This window comes from Cherax quadricarinatus, chromosome 18 (genome assembly GCF_038502225.1).
Source record: "Cherax quadricarinatus isolate ZL_2023a chromosome 18, ASM3850222v1, whole genome shotgun sequence".
NCBI lineage: Eukaryota > Metazoa > Arthropoda > Malacostraca > Decapoda > Parastacidae > Cherax > Cherax quadricarinatus.
In genome coordinates, this window is record NC_091309.1 from 12356758 (window position 1) to 12377406 (window position 20649).

Sequence of the window (20649 nt, forward strand, 5' to 3'; positions counted from 1 at the left end):
TGTTGAATAGCATTTATCATATTGGATAAACCACAATGGTGCTCACTAAATCCCTCTACCATGTGGTGGCTGTTTATGGGGGATTTGAAAATGTAGGATATACATGTACATAAGATAAGAGAGAAGATTTCGTTCGGATTTTTAACCCCGGAAGGTTAGCCACCCAGGATAACCCAAAAAAGTCAGTGCGTCATCGAGGACTATCTAACTTATTTCCATTGGGGTCCTTAATCTTGTCCCCCAGGATGCGACCCACACCAGTTGACTAATGCCCAGGTACCTATTTGCTGCTAGGTGAACAGGACAACAGGTGTAAGGAAACGTGTCAAAATGTTTTCACTCGCCAGGATTCGAACCCGGGCCCTCCGTGTGTGAAGCGGGAGCTTTAGCCACCAGGCCACATGTATAAGAAACCTTAAAAATATTGAAACAGGAAAAAAAGCAGTAAAATACGTACAAAATTCAACAATTTATTCTATATACAAAATTTTTATATACTTATTATGTAGGAACCTGACATCCAGGAAAAGTCATTAACATACAAAAATATGAGGAGCATTGAAGGTAAAGGACATCAGATGCATGTGGCCTTATCATCGTTGTGTTGTGAGGAGGTACTGGCCTAAAATGTAATGGTACATAGTAGGCTTTACAGTCTAGTCATTACATAAAAGTAAATACACACAAAATTCTTTGGCCAGCAATATTGCTTGATCTAGTCTAATATCACTAACATGGTACAGTAATTTAAGCTTCACCTTTCTATTAATTTTGTTGAAATTTGTTCAGTTAAAAGAAAAAACACTAAGTTCTATTATCAGTTTCCTCCTGGCACAAATTAAAAAAAAAAAATTTAGTGTTCACATTAGCACTCCCTTTTTCATTAAAAAATTTCATCTTGCTAATATTTAAATTTAACAAATTCAAGTTGTCTGTCATTTCTATGATTTGAAACTTAATATTTTCTGAAATTATCTGTATTATAAATGTAACAGTGCATCTGTTTTTTATTATTTTGTATAATATTTTTGACTGGCTTAAAGTGAAAAGATGCAAGAAAATATAAAAGTGTTTGTGTTTCAACTCTATTCCACTAATAAGATAAAAAAAAAGAGAGAATAAAATGCACACATCCATTCTCTTAAGTTTTGGTATATACACAAGTCACAAGGGCTTGTGTGTGCGTGAACATGAAAATCTGTATACCACTACACAGATGTGTAATTACCTATGGTAGGTTACAGACTTTGAGCTTCATCTCTTGTACATTTTTTTTTTTTTTTTAAACTAAAGAGATATTATTGAAGTTATTTCAGTGGTCATTGAAGGAGCCAAGTAAAAAAGGGCTGGGGTAACTGTTGCTCACACTAGCACTGTTCTTGGTATGGGCCTTTGGAATGTTGGTAGCCAGATTTATCTTAGAGTATACCTGGAGGGGATTTTGAAGGTCAACACCCCCACAGCCCAGTTCATGACCAGGTCTTGTGGTGGAATCAGGAACTGATCAACCAGGCTGTTACTGCTGGCTATGCACAAACTGACATATGAGCCAAGCTTGTTCATAGTATCAACAGTTGAGGGTGAAGGTTCATTTGTTTCGAAGAAAGTTTTTGCTTTTTGTTTTTTACCCTAGAATATTTGAGCTTTCCAAGTTTTATAATATCTGTTGACCTGTTAAATCTATTTGAATAGTATATTTGTTTGCAAGTTTCCATTTATTCTTGTGAGGGCTGTGGAGTACCACTTCACTATTTGCCACATAAGCTGCCCTGTGTTTATGAGAGTCAAGTTAAAGTTTTTGGACCCTGTCTTTCAATCAGTAATCACCCATTTGTGTATGTAAGCCATAGAAATGTGTCCAGTTCTTGAGTTTGCTGTATTGGCACTGGATGCAAAATTCTAAAGTTAACAGACATCACTATTCTAAGCATTATAGATCATTCTTAAATACATTATTCAGTATTTTATTTCCTTAATTTATCAAAAAGAAGTGATAAATATTAAATGGAGCCCCCATATCGTTCCTAGTACAGAGTACTGTAATTGTTTGCTAACAAGGCAATTTATGGTAAAATAATAAAAATACTAATGGATGAGTGTGGTAGAAGGTTGACAGAGGATCTGGAAAGAGACCAGTAATAGCTGAACAAGTAGCTGTGATAGTATAATCCATATAAATACGACCTAATGAAGGTAACAGACTGGTAAGGGACACAAGTTACATATTCAAACGAGGAAAGAGACTTCACCTATTATTCCACACTTTTACCAGAAATGCACAAACACAGCAGCAACACATGTTAACTGTCATGGAAAGTCCAAAGTTGTACATCCAGACTGTTGCGTGAGCTGAGGGAATTAAGCCATGATCAAAGAATGCAAGATATTGGGCTCTTATCTCTGGAAATGGAATTAAAAGAGACCCTGATCCGAGTATACAAAATACTCCAGGGCATAGAAAAGTTAAACAAGGAAAGTCACATTACCAATGGAAGAACCAGAACAATAAGACTGGTGGAAACTACAAAATCAATAGTCAAACATTTAGATATGCTTTTACAAAGTAAAGTGGAATGACTGGAAGCAGAATCCACACAAGTGCTCAAAAGTAAAGATAAAGTCAATTCATACTGGTTGATCAAAAGTGAGGCTAAAGTCTAGAGCTCTTACCCTCTACCCCCTACCATGCAAACTCTCATAGTATATGTAAAATTATGGAGATGACACAAACACACTTGATCAGATCATATGGCAACTAATTTGAGTAGGGCATAGCTGACATATGTAGACTCTTATAAGCAAAAGGAGACTTATTATGTTTCACCCACATGAGGCTTCTTCATGTCTGTGAACCATCACAATAAAAACATCTTTATTATGCCTTTCTAATCCACAAATTTAATGTGAATGTGTCAACAGTACTTTAGGGCAACATATTCAATCTAGAAAAAAATTAAACCATTTATGTAGTATTACGGTCTGGAGTTTTGAGACTCTCTGATCGCGGGTTCTATCCCCACCCGTGGTATGGTTAGCTTATTTTCACCTTGCTAAAAAAAAAAAAAAGTTACCAGTACCTTTCTAAAGACTAGTTTAGACCAATACCTCCAATATAATGTTACATGAAGCTTCAGGCAGTTTCATAAAAGGTGGAATATTTGTTAATCTCCTATTATACTTGCCGATTGTGGACACGGACAAATATAATCATATTCTTTATGCATAGTGAAAGAGTGTAAGCTACCATTCACTTATTTCATTTCCATGATCACTACTTACTACATTTCAACAATTTGAACTTGGGGTAGCTAGAAAATTTGTAATTCCTTAATAAAATTGTACAATAAAGTAAAAAAAAATTCTACCTTTCATAAATTTAGCCCATAAGTAGGATTCCTACACAAATTTAAACTAATGTAAACTTGCAATACTTGACACACACTTCAGTTATCTGAATTTAGAGCCACATGGGAAGTGCATTCTGGTATTTAATCCAAGTGAAATGAAAAACACAAGATACAACTGAAAGGTGTCTCGTGATCAAAACATTTGATTAATCCAAATGAAAAGACAAATAATACAGAAGTATAATCAATAATTTCACAATTAAAAATAATATATACCAGTCATATATATTAAAAATTGAGAATAATGACAATATTTACAGTATAGTAGTTGAATTTAGGAAGCATAAAAAATAAAACTTGCTGTGCTGTACAAGCACTGATACAAAAGTTATTGCATGGGATAAATAAAACTAATGAATATATAAACACTAATTCTAGTACAGTATTAAAATCTAAATACACTTTGTGCATAAAAATTAATCTAATAGTAATGTAATGGAAGCCTATTTTAGAAAAATACAAATAAAGCAGATAAATATATGAAAGTTTAGATAGCAACAAAGGAAAATCTATAAAAAAAAAATTAAAACATGTTTACAACCTAAACACAATTACATAGAAGAAAATTGCATATGTAAGTATTTAGGACAAAAAAAAATCCAGAAACTGATATTGAATCACTTAAGCCGGATTATACATGCCATAAGCAGCACAAAATAGTTTACTGGAAAGGTATAAAGTACTACAAAAGCTGTATTTTATTAATGACAGAGAGAGTAAATCCCCTTTTCAACAACCTTCTTAAGCAAGTACTGTAACTAGACTTAAAATATCTTAAATGAAGAATTCCTGGGTGTGATCTCAACATTGTCAGACGGGGTCTTGGTTTTCTAGAAATATATGTGTATCTCATCTAAAATTTAAGGTAGAGGAAGCACAAGAATCCATGCAAGTTCTTATAATGGCTTATTCCAGAATAACTTGAGCTTTTAAGCATATGTGAAGTTTACGTACTGGGGAAATTTTTTTTTTTTTTTGTACAATCTGAGCTGAAGTATACAAATATTTTATAACATTAGCTAATCATCTAATGAACATGAAATATTTTTCAAGTTTTTTAGTTTTGCCTTAATGAATTCTTTAGTGTATGGCCTATATAGTGGACCCTCAGTTATCGGCCATTCCGCTTATCGGCCAACTCAGTTATCAGCCGATTTTTTGGCTTCTGGTTATCGGCCGTTATTTCGCTTATCGGCCATATGGGACGAGTCAACCCACCAGTCGCTCACGCATTCGTGAGTCAGTCTGGCTGTGTCTCTGGGCGAGTAAGGACACTTCTGCTCATTCATCCAAACATCAAGGAAGCTAATGTTGCAAAAGGGAGTTTAGCAGGGAGTGTAGCAGGCAGGCAGGGAAACAGGGAGTGCAGAAGAGAGGCAGGGAGTGTAGCAGGGAAATGGAGTGTGGAAAGGAGGCAGGGAATGTAGCAGGGAAACATTGTGTGTGGAAGGGAGGCAGGGAAACAGGGAGTGTGGAAGGGAGGCAGGGAGTGTAACAAGCAGGCAGGGAGTGTAGTAGGGAGGCAGGGAGTGTAGCATGGAGGGAGTGTAACAGGCAGACAGGGAGTGTATTAATGAGGCAGTGTGTAGCAGGGAGTGTAGGAGGAAGGCAGGGAAAGAGAAAGGTGGTAGGCCTACATATGAAAGAATGGGTCTGTGTGGGCAATGTGCACAGTATTAAAAAAATCCTGCAGCACACAGTGCATAATGAGAAAAAAAAACTCTGACAGTTTTTTTTATTTAAAACAGCGATTTTGCAGTGTATTTTTGTATGGTATTTATTGTGGTATTCTCGTTTTCTTGGTCTCATTTTACAGAATGAAAAACATATTACAGAAATTGAGATGATTTTGATTGGTTTCGCAATGAAAAGTACTGTACCTTGGATAGCTGAAATCAGTAAATGGTGGTTTCTTGTACTCATTCAATAGAACAAATGGAGTTCTAGCGAAATAGCTATGACTTTTGCCAACTGGTACATTGGAACTGGCTGAAAATAGGTCTCAAAGTGGGCGAAATCACTGATGCATAAACATCGTCGAGACTGCTAATTTTGCGAGAGCATATTTCCGTAAGTGTTCCATCAAATTTCATACTTTTGGTGTCATTAGGATTGGGAAAAGTTTGTCATTTCATAAGAAAGAATAATTTTTTTTTTTTTTTTTTTTCAAAAATTTTCGACCCTGAGAACAAGTTTAGGAGAGGGCCCCTCGACCCTGAAAGGGATAAATCTTTAAAAAATATAATTTTTGTTGATATTTTTGGGTGTCTGGAATGGATTAATTGTATTTACATTAATTCTTATGGGAAATATTTCGGTTTTAGGCCATTTCAGTTTTAGGCCGGCCTCCTGGAATGGATTACAACCGATAACTGAGGGCCCACTGTGCTACCTTAACAGAACTTGAACAAAGGGCAGGGTTAAAGGTGTTTAGCTACCATGTATCTAATCTTTATAAGTAAGCCAACATGGTTTTTTGTACACTGAGATGGCCCAGAATATTTGGATTAATTTATGCTCAGGGTTGTTAGATTTATAGAAATTTTAAATTTCTTCATTGAAAATTTAAAAAAGAAAATATCTCCCTTATTTGGAACTTTCTGGGAATTCAGTTAAAATTTATTTTCTGAACTTTATCAAATTCCCACTTTGAGAGTTCCAGATAAGAGAAATATAAGGTATAACCTTCACATTTTATCATTTATAATTATTATACATAAATACATATCCATCTGCATAAACACATTCTTGGAGAATGTAACCTAAGTTATACCTGAATATTTGGCTAAATATTCTTAACTTTGCTACTGTACTGCAATAGTGCAAATAAACGAGAGATTTTTTTTCCTTTCTGAATTTTGCCTAACTTTGATGTCACTCATGTTATATACTTTAAATTTAAATAGAATACTCAGCAAGCATTACCAATATACAACAAAGGGTTAAAAAAATAGTTCTGTATGTGTGGGTAAAGGGGAAACTACCAGATATACTAGAGTACTGTACATGTGTCCCCACCAATAAACCATCAAACATTTAAACTTAACACACAAGTGGTAACTAAACAGACTTAAAAAAGACTTTATAGAGGAAGGTTATGTAGCCCAAATACAGAAAGATCTGAAGAAAAGTTGCATATCAGAACAGTTCGCTCTGTTAAAGCCTTATCAAGTCGTGGTAACTAATCGTCATGTGTAGACCATGTCTCAGAATATTGGGATATATCAGAGTAGTAATGGTGATTTCTCTTATATGGACTAATTCATGCTCGAGGCTGCTTGAATTACAGAAATTGTAAATTTCTCCTGGTAAAAATTCAACAGTGACACTTTGTCCCAATAAAAGTTGGTTTTATAGTTTGTCTTTTTTTCAGTATTGTCATCAATATACTATTTGAAGCCAACACCAAGACCTGATACAGGAAAAGAAAAAATCTAACTCCTTTTCATTACACTGCAACAGATTCCTGTTGTAAGGCAGAGGCAAGAAAAATATAAAGATGTGATTTCAGCCCTGAGACAAAGGAAGATCTAGTTTAATCCATGGAATCTGTAAAATGCTCAGAAATAGGTGTTTATATATTAAGGTGTCCTTTGTTTTATGCTGTAGATGTGTTTCAGGCCATGGCAGCTATACTAAGCTCAATCAGGCTATAACACTTAATTGTACATAAAAACTGTCGGTATGTTTTGTGAACTGTACCAATTGCATACAGTGAATGTATAAGTGCACTGCTAAATGGCAGGGCTCCATGCTACAAATGATCACTTGTACACCACAGACAGGCATTCACTCACAGCATGGGGTCTCAATCACCTCTTCCACTACTCTCTTCAACAATGTGTATACACAAGTGGTCATATTACACGGGATCATTCTCACTCCGTGGACTGGCTGCTAGTCAGATGTGGCCCGGTGGCCTGGTGGCTAAAGCTCCCGCTTCACACACGGAGGGCCCGGGTTCGATTCCCGGCAGGTGGAAACATTCGACACGTTTCCTTACACCTGTTGTCCTGTTCACCTAGCAGCAAATAGGTACCTGGGTGTTAGTCGACTGGTGTGGGTTGCATCCTGGGGGACAAGATTAAGGACCCCAATGGAAATAAGTTAAGACAGTCCTCGATGACGCACTGACTTTCTTGGGTTATCCTGGGTGGCTAACCCTCCGGGGTTAAAAATCCGAACGAAATCTTATCTTATCTTATACCCAGAGAATGAATGGTGAAATGCTGGAAAAGCTGTTTCTAATATACATTACTGTAATTATAAAGTAAAATGTGCAGCAGTGGAATGGTGCCTGCTTTAAAAAAAAGTGACCAAGCTAGAAAATGTCTAAAAACAAACAAAATTACTTTGATGTACAAAATATGTGCTGTGAAGAAAAGCTGATAGCATAAGTTATGCCATTACTAGCTGACAGAAAAAGAGGAGACATGATAACCACATTCAAAATTATAAAATATGAAAGAACTGACAAGGAAAATTTTCTAATCTCTTCAACTGGCAGAACATACGAAGTAACAAGAAATGCCCCCCCCCCCCCAAAAAAAAAAAAAAAAAAAAAAATCTTTGAAGTATAATACAGTGGTTCTTAACCTTTTTTGGCAGCAACCCAAAATCCTATTAAGAATCTATGCAACCCATATGTTGATACTCTAAATTTGCAACACTAGTGAAAAAAAAAGTAACAAAAACCAAAGGTAAATGGAAATATTTTAATAATGTGACTAATAAAACAGAAATCACAATGAATATCCATAAGAAATACAACAACTATTCGATAGGTGGATTGGGGTATCGTCTGAGACATGGCAGTAATTGACAAAACTCCTGGCACTACATGGTATTTTAACAAGCTCCTCATATTAGGCTGATTTAGATGACAGACCGCATCTTACATCATGCTCTGGTTGTAAACAGTTTCTATACTTTGTGACAGTGCTCAAAATCATCTTTCACATAGGAAGTTGTAACAAAGGGAAAGGACCACTTTTAGGGCTAATGTAGCATTTAACATGAATTAAACAAACAAAACATTCATCTCCAAGAATTTTTTTTACTTTTTTTGTAAAGCCAAGATTAAGATGTTCTTCCTTGTACTGACTTTTAGCCATAATTTCTAAGTATAAAATAATTATCCTGAAAAGATTACAGAAATGACTAATACAAGTTATGAAATAGCACCAGTAGTTATAGTGGTAATTATAATACGTTGGAACCCCGGATTTCGTACTTAATCCACTCCAAAATGTCGGTCTAAATCCAAAACGTATGAAAACCAAAGTAATATTTCCCATAAGAAGTAATGTAAATACAATTAATCCATTTCAGACACCCAAAAATATTAACAAAAAATACATTTTTTAAAGAATAACTATAGTTTTACATACAGAAAAAAAATGAGAAACTAATATAATTGACTAGTTTTAATGATAAATGAACATTACATACCTTTATTGAAGACTTGGTGGCATAATGAAGAAGGTGAGGAGGGGAGAGGAAGTTGAGGTTATTGTTTGGAAGGGGAATCCCCATAAGGACTTCAGGTATCAAAGCCCTCTCTAGGGTTACTTCCATTCTGTCTTTTACTGGCACTGGACCCCGTGTTGCACTAAAAATCTGTCCAGAGAGCTCTGTTTCTGGCATCTCTTCAAGATTTGCCTAAAATGGGACAAGGTATTGTCACTAAACGTGTTGCAGATACAGTTTGTATCAGCTTGGTCAGAATGATATTTTTCAACAAAAGTTTGCAACTCATTCCAATTTGCACACATGTCCTTAATCACTGAAGAATGCACCTTCTCTCCTCTCTCTTCCTCCTCTGAAGCAATTTCCTCAGCTGTGGTCTGTTGTTGTTCCAGATGAAAGTCTTGCAGCTCTTCAGTGGTTAGCTCTTCCCTGTGGTCCTCCACCAATTCTTTGACATCCTGGCCACTCACATCCAACCCCATGGACTTCCCCAAAGACACAACAGATTCCACAACAGGCATCGAGTCAACAGGGTTGGCCTCAAACCCTTCAAAATCGCCACTTTCGTATTTTTCTACAATCTTTCTTGAATTCTGTCGTGTTTCTCACCTTCTTTACCAAAGGGCTAGCACTAGGAACTTTCTTTGGGCCCATGGTGGCTTATTTCACAGTCTCGATTATAAACAAGCACAAAAATTGTGAAATGCTTCGGATGGATGCTCACTTGACCAGTGACAGAGCCAGATTGAAACCCACACGAACGACTGGTGGCATCCCAGGTGGGAGGACATGTGTGATACGTACGATTTCCGGATGGAGGTACGAAATCCAGCCCAAAATTTCACCCAAAAAATGGTCTAAATCCGAACTGTATGATATTTGGACAGTACGAAAACCAGAGTTCCACTGTAATGGCAATAAAAATAATAATGAAATCTCAAGTCCTTTGGCAAATCCAATTCAACGGCTTGTGACTCTCAATTTTGAGTCACAACCCAGGAGTGAAGAACCATTGGTGTAGAAGAACAATGAAATAGTTAACAAAAGAAAGTGATAAGTAGAGGAAACCTTGGAAAAAATTTACAACAGACTGACTCTCAAAAACAGGACACCATAAGTTTAACTCTGCTCCTGTAGCTACAAATTGGTAACCACACTAAATGGGATCTCAAGGTCGCATACCAAAGGTCAAATGTACGTATCCGAGTTGACTCGAGACACAGTCGAGGCTCATCATAAACTGGTTGAGGCTAGGTGTAGACTTGTACAATGAAAGTAATAATAAAGATAAAACTTGTACCATAAACAAAAAAAAAAAATGTAAGAAGGTATAGAAGGCATGAGAATGGGTAATTAAGTATATAATATATGGTAGAAGGCATAAAATGCACACACTGTTTCCTCTTACCACTGTTTTGAAAGAGGCATTTTTATATAATTTAAGCATCATGGATATAATTTGTAAGAACTGCACATTCATTTTAAAACTATGCATTTAAGCAAATAAAAATATATATTTAATTTATATGGAGCACTACTGTCTGCCAACCTCTCATTTTTTTCAGCCACTCAATACTTTCTTGCATTCACATTTTCTTGCTCTTTCTGTCACCAGTATGTACACAATCATGGGATTACATCCTGTGTACACACATTACTATTATTCGAATTCTACTCCTACCTGGCGCCTCTACTTGAGAGACCTTACCTTCCAGGTTCATCCAAATTTATCAACTTCAGATCAGTCTTAAGGAAAAAGTTTTTTAACCTCTTTATCGGTTTGTCAACCTGCAATAATTTGTCTTCCACTTAATGAAGCTCATCATAGTGAAATTCTCTTAAGTATCATACTTTAATAACTGGGTTTACGTCATGATCATAGTAAAGGGTGATCATGGGCATTTGTTCCTGTGGCTGTTTACCCTCATGTTCAGAGCCTATATGGTAAGGATGTAGAGCGAAATGGGGAAAAAAAAAAAATGGGTAGAACAGAAAATGCATAACAATTTCATGGAAAAGTACTAATTCTTTAAAGAGGAGGAGAGGAAATGGCATCGTACAGCAGTCTGGGGAATGGCGGGCATTCGGGTTTGATTAAGTCTGATCCAATTCCCTGGCTCAAGAGTCCCTCACTAAATTAAGGCACTCTTCTTTGAAAGGTAATAATATTCAGTAGCCTATCTTTTTATAATATAACCTATAAAAGTGTGTACAATAACAAACTGGTCCAAAATTAGTCTATATTGCAATATATTTATATGTGGGTTTAAATTATGCCATAAGCTTATAAATAGGAGAAAAAACATATCACCGCTTTACTGATATGTATAAGTAAACAAAAAATTTATTATTAATATAAACCATCCTCTTGGAGTTTTATAAATTCAGAAAAAAAAAACAAGCGAGGTTTACTTGTTAACCCTTTGACTGTTGCAGGCCCCTTTCTGAAACTGTCATTCTATGTCGATAAGTTTTTGTAAAAAAAAAAAAAAAAAAAAAAATTATGAAATAAGAGAATCTTTTTCCGATGGTAATGAAACCAAAAGTACGAAATTTGGTCAAAAACTCACGGAATTACGCTCCTGCGAAGTCCGTGGTCTTGGCAAAATATATGCATCCGCGATTTCGCCAACTTTGAGCCCTGTTTTTGGCCAATTCCATTGTTCCAGTTGACCAAACTCATAGCTATTTCTTTAGAACTCCATTTTTTCTATCAGTTGAGTACAAGAAACCGCCCATTTACCGATTTGAACTACCCAATAAAGTGGTCAGAAATTGGCAATTTGGCCAATTTCACACAAATTTAAAAAGATGCCAATTTCAAAATAGGGTCCAGAATAAACAAAGTAGACATTCTTGGCACTAACATAACATATCCTCTGTTCATTAGTCACGTCTCTAGGCCCCTCTTATATTACTATTGCTTTCTATTTTGATTTTTTATTCATACAAAAAATACAAAATTTACTGTTATTCAGACTACTGCATTATTGTAAAAATGGTATAAATAATATCAGTGCACTAGTGAAAGAATATTAGACTCCCCAGTTGAAGTGTATTGGACGTGTGGTATGATTTGCTTACTCCTGAACACTAGTGAAAATCGAACATTTCCACTACTTTGAACTCAATTTCAAGATCGTTTTCATCATGAAAGTAATCGTCTCTATTTCTGTAATATGTTTTCTATTTTATCACCTGAGACCATGAAAACGAGAATACAACAATAAATACTATACATAAATACACCTCAAAGGCGGCGTTTTAATCCCAAAAAACGGTCATTTTTTTTCATTACGCACTGCAGGATTTTTTTTTGTGGTGCACACTGACCACACAGACCCATTCTCTCACATGTGGACCTACCAGCTTTCTCCCGCTTGATTTGAAGCCGCTAGAATTTACGCGTATAAGTACGTCAAACAGTGGTGGGCAAGACGTATGTATATACAGTGGACCCCCGCATAACGATTACCTCCGAATGCGACCAATTATGTAAGTGTATTTATGTAAGTGCGTTTGTACGTGTATGTTTGGGGGTCTGAAATGGACTAATCTACTTCACAATATTCCTTATGGGAATAAATTCGGTCAGTACTGGCACCTGAACATACTTACGGAGTGAAAAAATATCGTTAACCGGGGGTCCACTGTATATATTTTTTTTACAAGTCAGCCGTCTGCCACCGAGGCAGGATATATACGACTGAAACAGTCAAAGGGTTAATGCAGATAAGTAATAAGCATCCAGTAAAGATGGTTAAACCATTCTCCTACTCTAATCTCAAAAGTTTACTGAACAGTTTCCTTCAAGGGAAGGTGCTATGATGCTAGTGAAGCTCTTGGCCTAAGATACTCTCACAACTCTTTATCAGAACAAACCTTACTGCCTCCCATTCCTCAAGACCTGTATGATCCTTCTGGATTTAATGTTTCCCTACAAACTTAAAAAATAAGTCAGTGAATAGTGTCAGTAGTGTGGAACACATGCACAGGAAAATTTTTGGCTATTTTAGTTAGCCCAAATTTATATTTTCCTACCTATTACTTTTCATTGTAAATAAATATTCATTTTGATTTGTAGTAAAAGATGTGTAGAGTAAAAATTATACATTAAATTTTAGATACCCTGATTTTTACTCTTATGACATGGGAGAAACAGTGGGCAGAGAACAACACTAATTACAGTAATATTGCAAACAAAAAAAATATTGTCAAACTTTCAAATTGTAGCTCACAGGAATATAGTAAGATAACTTTAACAAATAACAGATGTTAAGCTTCATTCAACATTATAAAAAATTATATATTTTTTATTTCTTAACCAGATTTAATATTAACCACCATATACTCTATAAACAAAATTATATATCTTGACTTTACCTATACAGGGTTAGTTTTTAGTATATATAAATAATAAAATGCTTTTGTATAATTTGTGAGTGGATGTGCAGAAGTTTATTGCTAAACCAATGCACACTTAAATAAAAAAAAAAATCATTCAGAAAACAAACTTTAAAATAAACAAATTCTTATGTATGGTGAAAGTTCCCTAAGCCAATTCTTTAAAATTCTTTTATTAATCCCAGTTTTCATTCTGAATATTTAATTGCATAAGCAGACCCAATTTGGTCCTAAATGGCAAAAAAATAGACTAACCAGTTGCCCTATATCTCAGGGAATGCATGTATGATGCTTGCAACAGTGTAAGCGTTTATTATAACCATGTTTCTCTCTTAAGAGAATTTTTACAATAATGGCTTATGCTGTTTTATTGCCTTTCCTACCAGCAGTGTATATTATTATTACACTAATCTGGGGAAGTGCTAAACCCATGGGGGTCATACACTTTTTGGGGAAATGGGAGGGAATTACATTAGCTTCTAGGAAGGAGATTAGCTTCAGGATCAGAACCCCTGATCAGCATCGAGGAACTTCCCTTGAGGGTGATGTGTAATCTGTTTACAGTTTGCCACAAACCACAAGTATTCATTTTTTGCAAGCAAATTTCATACATATATAAATACAAAAAATCTGCAAAGGAGTAACACAAGTAAGTCAGTAGTGTATTAAGGAAAGGAAACTACTTTCACAAGTGGATAAATAAACCATTGTTAGTAGTCACTGATTATTATTATTATAATCAAGGGGAAGCGCTAAACCCGGAGGATTATACAGAGTAGTCACTGATAACTATAAAGTTATGGGTTTAGAGCTTAAATTGATTATATTATAGATAAGTATTTGAAAAGACACTTCAGTTTTTCTTGTTGGTCACCCTGCCTCAGTGGGATATGGCTGGTTCATTGAAAAAAAAAAAAAAGTTAATGCAGGTTGTTTTGTCTTGTAGCCGTATAATCATTATAGGCACATGTGATGGACTCGTATTTGTTTGATATCTTCAAGAATACTGATAATCTCCCATTTCCCAGGCATGGTGTGATCCTATTGGGTTTAGCACTGCACCATAAATATAATAACCAATAAGCTAGCATGTCAATCAAAAATTTCCTTACTTGGAATAACCACATTCTCTTAGCTTTAAGGGAACTAGCACCATACATTTCGTATTTGAATTATTGCCACGTTCCTTATACATTACCTAATATATTAAAACACTAATTTTGCAGGTGGTATCACAGCCCATGAAACCCTTAATTGGCTACTTCCATTGTGTAAAACTAATTTTTCTTGCTCTTCACACTGTTACTCTATTTACAAAAATTAAAGAAAATTCTATTTAAACGCAGTAAGTTTTTCACACTTAAAACAAAAAAGTCTAATTAAAAAATTAAGAATAAATCTTAGTGAACACAAAAGTATTACTTGACAATATGCCAAACTTTAATATTCCTACTATTGAGAACTTTTACAGCAAAATCCTAATAGGCTGTATTACAAATACTGGAGAGAAAAAAAAAATTGCTGCTTTTTTTCCCTTATTATGGTATATCAAATTTATAAAGTTTAATCATTATCCAAAAACATATTGTAACAATGTAAATTCAACTTTCAAACCAATACTTACATATTTGTAAAACATCAAATGTTTAGTATTCGTGTATACAGTATCACCTTTTAAGTTTTAATGTAGTTTTACTGCTTTAAATAAGCCATTTTATTTGTTAACCATGATGCACTCATTGCACAAACTCAGGGACTCCTATAATGGTTCAATTAAGTTGCTAATACTCCACTGCTGGATTATATGCTATTAAATCATTATACACATACCCTGCACATCAATCTGCTCCTAAACCTTCACTGAGTTCTGAACTATTTATAATATAGAAAATACTGTATATATATAAAACTAAAATTTAATTTATAACAAGCTTTCCGAATGCACTAAACTTAATAAAGAAAATACTTTACTAATTGTAACAAATAATTTTTTTCTAAATACAGTACTGCAATAAGACAAATGGTCTATAAATCATATGTGTAACTGACAAATTTACTGTTAATATTTTGAAAGACAGAACTTGCTAAAAACAAAAACAAAAAAAAAGCATTTAATCTATGTAAGGGTATATTTATTGCTCTTTTTATTGTCATGGTCTGCTGAAACAGACTGTTCAATTACAGGAGGTGAGAAAGACTCCACATTATGCATTCATGCTATTAACACAAGTTTCTACTCATCCACACAACCCATGATGATAATGGACCCTTGAAATGCTTGTACAAAAAGCACTGACTGTGACTGCTCTGCCATCTTTATTTTTTATCATTAAAATCATTATAAACTTGCGAGTGCTACCTGTCGTCCTCCTTTTATAATAAAAATAGTCCCACAAAAGTAGTATTTTAACCAAATGAGGAAGGAAAAGGTTGGAAGAGCAGCCACAGCATCATGAATATTTATAAAATGAACACTGCATATATTCTAGCAACATGTGCTACTGAAAACTGTAGCCGTTACTCAAATGTATAGCCTGACTGGCCCAATATTCCCTCAAGAGAGGTGTTGGTGAGGGTCTCTTGATCCAAAGAACTGGGCCTATCCTCCCTTTCATTGGATCAAGCCTGAGTGCCTCCCATTTCCTTACGACCTGTGACACCTACAGGTTCAACACTTTCCCCCTCCCCAATGAATGTAACACTATAATAATTATCTAGTTCAATATACAATTTTTCTTTCCAAGAAATAAAACATTTTTCAATTTTTTTCCTATACAGTATAAGTAAAATTTATAACCTTTTAACAGTACTGTACAAAAATCTAAGCAGGCTAAATTTCAAGTCTAATGGACACATTTCAGAGAAACTAGTTCTGCCTCCTCGGGTACAAGCAAAGTTCGGTCGTCACAAGTAGGCACTCTGAACACATCTGAAAGATTTGGTACGCTGGTGATATGAACACTTATTGATTACATCTCAAGAATCTCTACCAAAAGTGTTAGTCATTTAAAAATAAACATTATCTTTTATATCTATAAATTCCACAAGATATTTAGGAATATTGTATAGTAAATCAACAGAAACAACAATAAAAATTAATAATAATAATTGGTATAATCATTACTCCATATCTTTCATGGGGTGTAGAGGCACTTGGCCTATAGTGGAGAGTCAGTCACATCAATAATAAAATAATTCAAATGTTTCACTTTTTTCCTAAAGTATTTGAAAACTTTTCTAATACAATTTATAGTGTATTTATGCCTTAGGTAAAGAGACTTGAGCCAATTTAGTCATCATAATAACCACTCGTAACCAAACCTTTCAACACTTCTGAACTCGGTCACAGAGATAATATATACAGGTACGTCAAAGGTCAGTGGAGTTGGGCACATAATCGATGTGGAAAGTGACGAGAGTCCTTCGAGCATGAAAATACTCGACTGAACTCTGGGAGCTGAGATAGAACAGCTTCTAGCCTGAGGATATATTAGAAAGAGATTGGTATTAGTAACAACTTTAATGCTGTGCAGTACATATAATTAAATGTATGTTTTTTTACTATAATTTTGTTGCTTTTTCAGTATTAAATATTACAGAGTATTATTATTATTATAATCAAAAAGAAGCGCTAAGCCACAAGGGCTATACAGCGCTGCAGGGTAGGGAAGGAAGCGAGGGTATTGGATGGCAGAAGGGAGGAGGGATGATCAGTAGGTTACAGAAAACAGCGGGGCAGGGGATAGTGCGGGGGTAGAGGGTAGCAAAAGATTGAAGTAGAAAGGGCTGAAGGTATCAGAATTTGTGAAGTAAGTCAGTTGTTGTCAAAAAGTCAATGAGAGAGTCCGGATGAAAGGTGGGTCCATCAGCGAGAAGGGAAGGTAAAGAGAGAGCAGCGGAGCGAAGACGACGACGGAGGTAAATTCTGCGTGCTTGTTGATAAAGTGGGCAGTCCAACAGAATGTGGCTGACTGATAATGGAGCTTGGCAATTCTCACAGAGAGGAACAGGGTGCCTCTCCATGAGATATCCATGAGTAAGACAAATATGGCCAATGCGAAGACGGGAGAGAGTAATCTCCCAACCTCGACACTGGTGATAAGAAGACGGCCAGTAACCTATACTTGGTTTAATAGATTGAAGTTTGTTGCCGAGCATAGTAGACCAACGTTGTTGCCAACGGGTGTGAAGGTGGGAAGATATTGCAGCAAAATATTCCATAAATGGAATACCTCAATATGAAACTGGTAGGTCATGTACTGCTGACCACGCAGCAGTGTCTGCCTGTTCATTGCCCTGTACGTCAACATGACCAGGGACCCAACAAAAAACAATATCTTTATGCTTGGTAAAGATGCAGCGTAGCCAAAGTTTGATACGGAGGACTAAGGGGTGAGGTGTATCAAATTTCTGTATAGCCTGTAAAGCACTAAGGGAGTCTGAGACAACCACAAATGATGACACAGGCATAGATGCAATACGGATGGCATACAATTCAGCAGTGAAAATACTAGCCGAATATAGTAAATGCCCTCATACGATGCTGTCCGGAAATAATGCTGCGAATCCTACGCCGTCAGAAGACTTAGAGCCATCTGTGTACACAGCAATGGCATGAGAATGAGAGTGAAAGTGGTCAAGAAAAAGAGAGCGGGAAGCAACCGTAGACAGGAGGCCTGGTCACAGACCGGGCCGCGGGGGCGTTGACCCCCCGGAACACTCTCCAGGTAAACTCCAGGTAAACAGTTGGGCTTTCGAGCAAGGGAGAGAGAAAGAACAGACTCGAACAGCTGGAACTTCCCAGGGGGGTAGGGAAAAGTGAGATGCTACACGAACATAAAAAGGTGGAAATTGAAGAGAAGACAAGAGCGAATGAAGGCGAAGATAGAAGGGACGGAGTAAACAGGGGCGGCGAACAAATAAAGAATGTCTACTAATATCAGTGACCATTCTATAAATGGAAGGATTGCGGAGATCGTGAGAGCGTACATAGTAGTGAAGGCAATGGGCATCACGGCGATCGGATAAGGATGGAACGTTCGCTTCGGCATAGAGGCTCTCGACAGGGGAAGAGCGAAAAGCACCAAGGCATAAACGTAATCCTTGGTGATGAATGGGGTTAAGGCTAGAGAGAGTAGCAGGAGATGCCGCTGAATAGATCTGGTCACCATAATCAAGTTTCAATAAAATAAGGGTGGAATGTAGGCGAAGGAGGGTTCGACGATCAGCTCCCCATGAAAGATAAGCAAGGGTTTTAAGAAGGTTCAGCCGGCTGTGACAGGTTGCCTTCAGAGAGGTAATGTGAAGTTTCCAGGATAACCTACGGTCAAAGAGGAGGCCCAGAAACTTGACTATCACGTTCAGGGATGCAGGAGCCATAGAGGTACAAAGGATGATCAGAGATGACAGAGCGTCTAGTGAAAGTAATTTGGTGGGTTTTAGTGCTGGAAAATTTAAACCCATGTGTGGTGGCCCAATTGGAAACACGGTCAACTGCATGCTGGAGAGAAACTGTAATGAGGTGACAGTCAGCGCCTGCACAGGCAATAGCGAAGTCATCAACATACAGTGATGACCAAATATTTGATGGAAGACTAGAGGCCAAATCATTAATAGCAAGGAGAAAAAGTGTTGTGCTCAGAACACATCCCTGGGGGGCACCTTCAGCTTGGATAAAGTCTGGGGAGAGCACATTATTAACCCGAACACGGAAATGCCTGTCAGTTAAAAAGTTCTTAAGGAAGGATGGTAGATTGCCTCGAAGGCCTAAGGAGTGGGCTTGGGCTAAAATATTATACCTCCAAGTTGTGTCATATGCCTTCTCAAGGTCAAAAAATATGGCAATAACTGAGTGGTTATTCGCAAAGGCATTACGAACATACATATCCAAGCGTAGTAAGGGGTCTATGGTAGAACGTCCCTTACGAAAGCCATATTGACGAGTGGAGAGACTGTTGTGTGTCTCTAAATACCACACTAAACGTCTATTTACTAGGCGTTCGATCACTTTGCAAATTGCACTGGTAAGAGCAATGGGACGATAGTGGGAGGCTTCATGTCTCGTAGTGCCTGGTTTGCGGGAAGGGAGAACAATGGCGGATTTCCACAGCTGTGGAAAAACTCCTTGTGACCAAATAAGATTGTAAAGGCGTAATAGGACTGCAAGGGCTGACTGATGTAAATGTTGTAGCATACGAATATGAATGCCGTCGGGCCCAGCTGCCGATGATCGGCAAGCTGAGAGTGTTGCCTCCAGTTCTTGAAGTGTAAAAGGCACATTATACTGTTCTTCTCTGAGAGAAGAAAAGTCCAAGGGTGCTAACTCTCTGGCAGACTTTGAGGAAAGAAATGAGGGGCACAGATGGAGTCCCTGAGAAATACGGACCAGATGATTGCCAATTTCATTGGCAACATCTAGTGGGTTTGCTATATCAACACCGGCAACCCGCAGAACAGGAGTCGGGTCAGGAGCATACAGTGGACCCTCGACCAGCGATGGCATCGATTAATGATAAATCTGACTAGCGATACATTTTATCGCAAAAAGTTTGCCTCGATTAGCGCTAAAAGACTCGACCAACACTATTCGTTCCGTCTGAGATGCGTCCACTTCTGGCCAGTGTTTACAAGCCAGCCAGCCACCGCGGTCGCTTCCAAGCATACAATCGGAACATTTCATATTATCACAGCCTTTTTAGTGATTGCACCTGCAAAATAAGTCACCATGGGCCCCAAGAAAGCTTCTAGTGCCAACCCTACAGCAAAAAGGGTGAGAATTACTATGGATATGAAGAAAGAGATCATTGCTAAGTATGAAAGTGGAGTGCATGTCTCCGAGCTGGACAGGCTGTACACAAAACCCCAATCAACCATCGCTACTATTGTGGCCAAGAAAACGGCAATCAAGGAAGCTGTTCTTGCCAAAGGTGCAACTATGTTTTCGAAACTGAGATCGCAAGTGATAGAAGATGTTGAGAGACTGTTATTGGTATGGATAAACGAAAAACAGATAGCATCTCTCAAGCGATCATATGTGAAAAGGCTAGGAAGTTGCATGACGATTTAATTAGAAAAATGCCAGCAACTAGTGGTGATGTGAGTGAATTTAAGGCCAGCAAAGGTTGGTTTGAGAGATTTAAGAATCGTAGTGGCATAGTGTGATAAGGCATGGTGAGGCTGCCAGTTTGGACCAAAAAGCAGCTGAAAAATATGTGCAGGAATTCAAGGAGTACATAGACAGTGAAGGACTGAAACCTGAACAAGTGTTTAATGGTGACACTGACAATGTTGTGAAACACTTTAGGAATGTCATAAAGGAACGGGAGGTACAGGCCTCTATGGGCAGATATGTTGTGCGACAGAGGTCCAG

The 20649-nt window shown here is 36.9% G+C and overlaps 1 protein-coding gene across 1 annotated transcript in view; it reads right to left on the minus strand.

The window, feature by feature from the left end:
- Positions 1–457: 457 nt before the first annotated feature.
- LOC128689390 (endothelin-converting enzyme-like 1) overlaps positions 458–20649 on the minus strand; it is a gene marked incomplete in the record, with an annotated part of 169871 nt that continues 149679 nt past the window's right edge. Inside the window, 1 exon segment of the mRNA XM_070086204.1 lies at positions 458–16759. Within this exon segment, the coding sequence (XP_069942305.1) occupies positions 16657–16759 (103 nt within the window).